The sequence below is a fragment of the Cryptomeria japonica genome, chromosome 10 (genome assembly GCF_030272615.1).
Source record: "Cryptomeria japonica chromosome 10, Sugi_1.0, whole genome shotgun sequence".
Taxonomy (NCBI): Eukaryota; Viridiplantae; Streptophyta; class Pinopsida; order Cupressales; family Cupressaceae; genus Cryptomeria; species Cryptomeria japonica.
Window position 1 is genome coordinate 191,893,623 of NC_081414.1, and position 8,706 is coordinate 191,902,328.

At 38.6% G+C, this 8,706-nt stretch overlaps 1 protein-coding gene across 1 annotated transcript; it reads right to left on the reverse strand.

Moving 5' to 3' along the window:
* Nucleotides 1-421: 421 nt before the first annotated feature.
* LOC131079134 (uncharacterized) lies at nucleotides 422-4,675 on the reverse strand. The gene is made up of 2 exons (XM_058017027.2): nucleotides 3,528-4,675; nucleotides 422-3,250 (listed from the first exon to the last, which is right to left on the reverse strand). The coding sequence occupies exons 1-2, from the start codon at nucleotides 3,797-3,799 to the stop codon at nucleotides 868-870; spliced, it is 2,655 nt and encodes an 884-aa protein (XP_057873010.2). The 5' UTR covers nucleotides 3,800-4,675; the 3' UTR covers nucleotides 422-867.
* Nucleotides 4,676-8,706: the final 4,031 nt, after the last annotated feature.

Sequence of the window (8,706 nt, forward strand, 5' to 3'; positions counted from 1 at the left end):
TCTATTTCCAAAACAATCCAATATTCAACTAGAATATCCATTTCATAACTTTTCTTCAGTGGAGAGGGGATTGATTAATGAAAAGCATGCAGAAACCTATTGTCCCAACTCCCAAATGCCTACTGGATTCTTCTATTTGAGGATCAACTTGAAACGAAAGCTTATTGCAGTCAATTCTGATGAAATGAAAATCTTAGAATTCCAACTTTTCAAGCGAACATATGGTCAAGCAAATAAGATAGACAGGCAAATACAACAATGATATTTATTTTGGATACCCAACTGCAGCCTACTATCATAACACGGATATATAGGCTAGAACTAGAATGAAGGTACAGGTAACTAAGGAGTGTTATCGTCACTGAGATCAGATTTGATGTTCTCAAAAGGCCGTCAAACGTCATACCCTCTGGCATAGATCTTCTAGAAGTCATTTTTTCTCATAAAACAATAAACAAAAATAAAATTGCTTTCACATTGACCTTACCAATTGATTAAGTTCTTACTCTCTAGCAGTACAATGTCTTGATTTTGAAGGGAAGTATTTCCCTGAACATTCAAATTGGCATTGAGCTTCTAGGACCCTTTTGGGCAGAGAGTGAACCCTAAAAAAATTTCCAATTTGTAACCTAATATGCCTGCCCTTTTTAAGCAATTCCACTTATTTTGCAGCAATGCTATCTACGTCCAAATAGATCTATAGCTCAGATTACTTGAATATAAGGTTACTTAAATTGCAACCAAACCATCAACATCTTCTAAAATAACATTTTGCACATGTACCCTAAGAGTGGCCTCCTTGGCCATTTCATGTGCTTTCACTGCAAGGACAGCAGGATTAAGCTGCAGCAACTGCTATATCTCAAATCAGAACATCCATCTTGGAGAACTCTGTGGAAAGGTTCCTTTGTTATTGTTGGCTGAATCCAAATTCCGTTTCTTCATGATGGATGAGACGGTTGGTCCAAAGTAATCAGGACCCCTGTACGAGGGAATCTTTACACTTATCTTTCTGCTACAAGAAGGATGCACTTGATTATTGCGGGAGTTATATGCAGATTTCGATCTTCCTGGCAACGAATCCCTCTCACTGCAATTCCAATTCTGAACTCCTCTCACAGTGCTAAGAGTACTTTGACTTCGCCTTACTTGTGGACTGTTCTTCTTTTCACTCCTTTCTCTGGGGCTATAATTCCGGCTCTCTCTTGTTTCAGCTGAATAGAATGTCTCAACATCACTACTGTCTGTGTATCTTTGACTGCTTGCCTGAATCCAAGAGCTAACATGACTCATCTTGATTTCATAATCGTCCTCTGACCCATTTTCTGAACATGCTCCGTTTGCTGCAAACCCTCCAACCTGATACTCTCGAGAAGGCTCCACATCCACTATTACTTCTATATCTTTGGGTGTAATTGCAGAGCCCTCTTCAGCCTGTTTCTGTTCTTCTTCACACTTCAGTTCTGAAGTAAGGATTGTTGAAATGGGCCTTCTAACCTCTACCAAATTCCTTAAGCTCCCCGTACCTTGATCGTGTTCAGCAGAAAAATTGGATTCTGAGCATTCGACATTTTTTTTCTGGAAGACCTCTTGCAGGGTCAATGATTTCTCATCTTTCTGTTTATTTTCTTCCGTATGTTTGGGTTTTATACAAATGATTGGCATTGGCTCCCTGAACTGTGGGCAGATAATGGATCTGTCTCCATATTTCTCATCTTGTATAAAAATATTAGATTGTGTGCTTTCAGGCATAGTCCTCTTCCAGATCCCTTTCATATATGATGACTTCTCCTTCCTCTGTTTCTTTTCACTTAGATCGTCAAGTACATCCTTCTTGCAAGCTTTCCTATATTCACGAGAAGGACCAGCCGACTCATCTTGAACACTTGATATGTTCCCCTTGGCATGATTCTTTTGTTCCACATTACCGAGTTTTATGGGAGTGCTTGGCATGGGATCCTTGAGCTTCATTCCCAGAAGCTGGTGTTTACCCTTCTGGATCTCAGTTGACTGCATAAGAATGACTTTTTCATTCATCAGCTTATGTCCCTGCGGATTTTCCTGGCGGATCAAACAAGTCTGAGCAGAACTAGTTTCTCCAGACTCAATCTCTACAGAATTCGAGAAATAATGCTCCTGGTGCTTATTCTTAATTTCAATTTCTGCTACAGAAAGGTTTACCTTCTGGTTAGGATTACTTTCTCTATACACCTCATTCAGTTCATCTACCTTTTGTAGACCCTTCAAATGTGCCACAGAACTGGGTCCCTCTGCATCTTGACCTTCCCAGGCAATAATGATGTTCTTATCTTCTAGATACTCGTCCTCATTTCCAGGCCCACTCTGATCTGCACAATAGAATCTTTCATCATTCGGGCATTCTTCCGTTTGCAGTACAGGAGTGCTAGAACCCCCAATATCCTTCGCGGGCTGCCTTTTCTCCTCGTGATTGGTCAACCCATTTTGGATCTCCATTTTCCCTTCCGGCAGTCTTGGTTTGTCAAAATATAGATCATTCGGCGGTGTGTACCATGTCAAGCTATTGTTCTTATCTACTTCGATTTCTCTAGAACTGCCTAATCTATCAAAAAATGCATTTTCAGGCCTTACCTCGCTGCTTGACACTTCCTCATCCTCCCCAATCTGCTTGAAGATGTCCTTAAGCTTTCCTGAATTGTCCGAGGACTCTAGACTCTCTCCATTTCCCTTGTTGGCTGTCCTGAGTTTTATTGAATTACTAGAAGACTCTGCGCTCCTCCCCTTCTGGTAAGCCTTCAGTCTGGCAGGAATCCGGGGTCTATCAAGCTCCTCAATGTTACCTTTCCAATTCTGGTTTAACCAATGCCGGATCACTGGAACTGGAATTCCAAACTGCTTTGGTAAGTCCTTCCTCCAAAATGTAGTAGCAGAAGCCCTTTTCCTCTGAGATTCAGAAACGAGCTTCATTGGATCACAAATGATGAATGCCAAATTACCATGATTGTCAAAACCTGCAGATCCAGGGCTCCAAATCACCCCATCCGTGGAGAACTTAATTAGTGTATCAGTACCAACTGTGATTCGACCATCTCCAACCATCAAATCATTCTCTTGTCCTTCAGTGACTGGTCTTCCAAGAAGATAAACAACACTTCCAAAATCAAGATAAGGAGCAACAGAATTCTGCAGACAGAGAGGCTGGACAACTTCAATTTCAGTTGGATCACATGCAACAATAGTGAGATCCAGAACTGAGTTTGTGACGAAAAATCTGCAGATAAATTGAACAGATGCTCGTTAGGCTACCCAGATTTAAGCAAAAAAAAGTCATTCATGCAAAACCCAAATGTAAAAAGAATGCGTGTTAAAGTTAAAGGACTTTTCACTTGAGCCATAAAGCAAAATCTGCTCTTTTGCAGTTACATTTGCTACAAACCAAGCTTTGTGCCATAAGGAAATAGTCATTTCATGCAATATTGAACACAAACGCACCACTACAACAATAATAAATGAGTTTTCCCATTGCCCACAAACAGCTGTTAATGTACCTGTCTGGAGCAAGTTTTCTTCTGTAAACTTGTGAATCTGAAGAGGCCATCCTCGTCACCAAGATCTCTGAGTCCTCTGCAGCAGTTATAGAAGGGAGAGTCCCATAAGTAGTGAGTACCAGTGCTCTATGAATCAGAATGCCCGTGCCTGTGGAATTTATGCTTACAACTGCTCCTTTGTTGGACAGAACACCTCCTCTGATTTTTTCTGAACCACCAGTACCATCACATGCATGCCCACAGAAGCACCATTCACTTCTGAAAAAACCCATCGAGGAATCTTAACCTAACTGACCAGGTAGTGGCCAAGGACTGAATGATTTGGTATGATATGTTTATCCTCCTTTTTATACCTTTTTCATCTTCTCATTTCTATGCACATGTGAAATATGTATCTTATGTCAAGGCATACATTTATGTGTATTTACCTATATGTTTTTGTGTACAGCTGGACTGGACTGGTTTGCAGGTGTTGAGCGTAGGAATTCCATCAGAATGTAATTCAGTTCGTTGGGAGTTGAGATACCACTATCAGAATAAGATGGGTATTATTGGAAATTGATTGTAACAACTAGCACATAGGTAAGCTTAAATTTCTAAACTTCTATAAACCATGGAGATACATATCAACTACATTTATTTGAGCATTGAACTTCACGATTAGTACAAGAAAAAACAAGCAGGATAAGGTGATTAAGGCTATAGATTGAGCATTGGTATTGGGTAGTCCAAAATCACTAACAAATGGAGAAGTAGACAGATGATGGCATTGCCCAGAAAATCAGATCCTGGACCAGTGAAAAAGGCTATTATAGGGAAGAAAGTTCTGACATTATGAGGATGATATTGACAACAAGAATTGTTGTGATAAAATGACCTTTTAACAACCTGTGTAAAAATGCAGGATCATTGTAAGAGTATCGAGCCCAGCTCAGATTGTATATATAAAATGTCCCATTTTGAGATGAAACAGTCAAAGGCAACAATCTTTATGACAGAGTACGAAGAAAAAAATACAGACTGCAGGAATGGAAAAGCATTTACAGTGAAGAAGCTCCTTGTTTCTTAACGTGACTTCACATTTTACTTGACTTCTTTAAGAAGATAACCTGAGATGGGACTGTCATACAATCTGTTCCCCTGATTAGGCAATTTGAAATCCGTCTTGCATCAGTTCAAACCCCAGGTATGATTTGACATTTAATGAGATTGTTATTATATTATTATATTATAATTACACAGAAGTTGTATTTGGTCAAAGGGCCAATGGAGACAGCAGTCACAAAACCATAAATCATAGATCTGGGCTTGTAAGTGGAGTCGTATGCATATGTCGGGCACTTTGTTGCCTCCTGAATTTTTTTTTGGATTTCATGGGAAGTACCCAATTTTATAATGACACCTGTATGACAGAACTCAAGTTCTTTGGCCCATATATACTCTTAGCAGATATATTAAAGGCTTTGGAACTTTCTACCGCGCTAATGAACAACACCTCCAAGCTTGCATCACACGTCATCTTTTTATGAAATAAAATTTGTATTTGCATCTACCTATGTGATATTTAATTTTGGGCTAGGGAAGTTTAGGGTTCATGTGTTTGCACCTTTTAAAGTATGTATGTGTCACTTTCTTGGTATGGCCCCCCTCCTTTTTTGTGAGGTGACTTGTAAATAATGGTTTTGTCATTTTGTTCATCCTTTTTGGCATTTTATTAGTGCTTAGAAAGGCTTTTTTCTTTTTAAGGCTTAGGGGAAGAGTGTCATTAGTAGTGGATAGTGTTTCAATAATCAATCACTTTTTGTATATCTAACTCTCAAATTATTAATTTTAAAAGAGTCAAAAAAATGATAATGAAAAGTTTATTATTAAGTTTCAAATGTACCTAGAATAACCGATCAATTTTAAGCTTTTTGATCCATAATTGGCTCATTTGTGCATCACTACTAGGGCATTTGTGCACAACTACTAGGACATTTGTACAAGACGCAGCTATTCTGGCTCCAAAACAATAATGTCGTATCAACGACATGCATAACATACATGCATACCCATGCCCACTTGCAAGGTGGTCCCACGCACGGGCGGTGATGAGCTGGACATCAGGTAGGCGGGGGCTCTGACAACGTGGACTCGTCGGAGGTGATGTCCAAATCGCACGTCATTTCATCGAAGTTAAGGGTGCACATAACACGCAATCGATCCTTTGCAAACCGCTAGGGCTGTGACTACAGAAGGCTTGGTTGGGCAAGCGAGAAAGTAGTGGGAGACAGTTGTCTCCCACTGTTGAATGTGTACGATAACACGCAGTGTCAATAACTGTGGTCAGAGGCGTAGGTAGATCTGTTGTTCACGATTTTGTAAAAATCTTCCCCATTTAGTCATCCCGCATAGCTTCTTATGATTCCTTGTTACCCATGCGGGATAAGCCTTCCTTTGCTTTCACCTTGTTTCCTTATCCCGCGTTGCTTTAATCTTACGCTACTGAGCCTTGTGAGATAAGCTTGGTTGGGCGGGCGAGAAAGCATGTGTCTCCCAGTGTTGTACGTGTACGATAACACGCAGTGTCAATAACTATGGTCAGAGTCGTAGGTAGATATGTTGTTCACGATTTTGTAAAAATCCTCCCCATTTGGTTATCCTGCATGGCCTCTTATTTTTCCTTATTACCCACACGGGATAAGCCTTCCTTTGCTTTCACCTTGTTTCCTTATCCTGCATTGTTTTAATCTTACGCTACTTACCCTCACAGGATAAGCTTGGTTGGGTGCACAAGAAAGTAGTGAGAGATAGTTGTCTCCCACTATTGTATGTGTATGATAACACGCAGTGCGTATGGTCAATAACTTCTCTGTTAAAGTTTATGGACTCAATAACTTGTAGTCAATAACATGTGAATATTATCTTGCAAGGAAAGAAACAAGAAACAAGAACTTAGCGAATATTTTTCCGTTTTGACTAAGCAGAAAGGGAAGGCAAGACGCACATTATACGAGCGGTGATAGCAGTGTGGGCGAGGGTTTGGTGAGCCCAGAAAGGGAAGGCAAGATGCACATTATACGAGTGGCGGCAACAAGGTGGGCAAGGGTTTGGTGGCTGTGGAACTGCGAAAGGTATGTAAAAATGAGAACTCTTCACACGATTTTTTTTGTGGCGTTTTCATTTCTAAAGTCTAGCAAAAATGAAAGTCAGAGGTAGAAAACAGATATAAATATGAGTGTCGTAGGTAGATCTGCTATTCACGATCATGGATCTGTATTTTTTTGTAAGATTTGTGTTATTTACTTTGTCATAGGTTTGGCCACACCCCTTTTGGTGTGGTGGTATTATACACAAAACCCTTGTCATGTGTATAACGCGAAGGCTTCTAATTTCGTGCAGGCCACCGCTAAATTAGGGGTTATAAAACTCGTGTTATTGGCTTTTCCGAAAAATCAAAGCCGCGGTTTGTTCTGCTCATCATGAACACGGCTAAACTTTTCCGAAAATTTTCAAAAAATCAAAGTCACAGCTAAATTTGATGATCACGATCAACGATCTATAATTTTTGAAAAATTTTGTGTTATTGACGTGTTGTTTTGGAGCCAGTTTACCGCAGTCGTGCCTTTTTGGAGCTAGCTAAAGCCATTTGGTCATGGCTAAACTGGCTCCAAGAAGGGTTATAAAACTCGTGCTATTAACTTTTCCTAAAAATCAAAGCGGCAACTTGTTCTGCTCATCATGATGAACCATGTGCAATTTTTGAAAGTCAATAACACGAGTTTTCTAATCCCTTTTTCGAGGTAGTTTAGGGGCTCCAATAAGGGTCATGTTATTGACTTTTCTTAAAGTTAAAGATCGTTGTTCTAAACTGGCTCCAAAATGGCACGTCAATAACATAAAAAGTCAATAACACGAAATTTTTCAAAAATTACAAATCATTGATCGTGATCACCAGATTTAGTTTCAGCTTTGATTTTTTCAAAAAAAATTAGAAAACTCAATAACATGAGTTTTATAACCCCTTTTTGGAGCCAATTTAGCCGCATTCAAAAGGCACGAAAAGTCAATAACATGAATGTTAGTCAAAAATTACAGATGTTTATCATGATCAGCAGAACTAGTCGTGGTTGTGATTGATGGTGTTGTCGAATGTCTGTAATGTTTATGTATGTTTAATATATATGTATATAATCATGATATTTGAGCAGTAACAACTGAATAATGATTATAATGTTTGTTTATACCAATTGTTAATATCTGCATTTGGATATGTCTTTACAAAGAATTGAAGTTAATATTAAATGCTCGAAAATAATTAAAGCCTATAGGTGGATGATTTAGGGGTCTAGGAGCTTGCATGTTTGTTATTGGAAAGTCTCTACTTTAGTAGATTGCTACAATGTTGTCTTATTTTAGAATTTGTTGAGTAGTATAATTAAACCGGCTAAAATAATCGTACAACAGCACATACTTACCTATTCCATCCATGCAAGCATGGTCCTTATGTTTGAATTTCATAATCTAGTACAATCAGTTTTTATAATGAAATGCTTAAAATGCATGAGTTTTAGAGCTAACTTTTCTAGACATTTCTTTACTCCATATATCTATTTATCTAGATGAACTCCATTTTCTAGGTCCTTCAACAAAAATTCCACTAGCATAGTCAGCTACAAGTTCTTTGCCTTCTTTGACAAATCAGAGAACACCACTCCATACTCAGCGACAAGTTCTTTACCTTCTTTTCCCTCCTATTTGTTAGTAGAGTATCTTATCACTTTCTCCTAAAGGTGGTTCTAGCAGTTCCACTTTGGTTGAAAGTTATTTGAGGTTTCTTCTTTCACTCTTGGTGTCATTTGGAAACAATATGGATGTAGCACTTATAATTTTAAAACGATATCCTCATTTTCTATGCCATTAATATTTTAATAAGTTTGTCTAAGCATCCAACTTAATTATATTAGATTTGCTAGACCAAAGAAACCCAACCAAACTATCAAACTATGATTTTTGTAACAATCAATTAACTAATGCTTTAGTTTGAAATAGAAAGTTAAATTTATTCCATAACTCATGTTCGCATGTGTCTTTGAGGTATGAAGGAGAATTTAATTCATCAAAGTGGGAATGATGGTTTTTGTTGCTTTATCAGCTGGTCTTTTTCAATCTACATTTTGCAAAATGGCCTTACCTCTTT

Bases quoted from the DNA above. Each gene is read 5' to 3' on its own strand.
- LOC131079134 (XM_058017027.2), bottom strand. From the start codon at position 3,799: ATGGGTTTTTTCAGAAGTGAATGGTGCTTCTGTGGGCATGCATGTGAT. The intron at 3,251-3,527 runs GTACATTAACAG...ATTTATCTGCAG, and splicing joins AGAAAACTTGCTCCAGACAG to ATTTTTCGTCACAAACTCAG.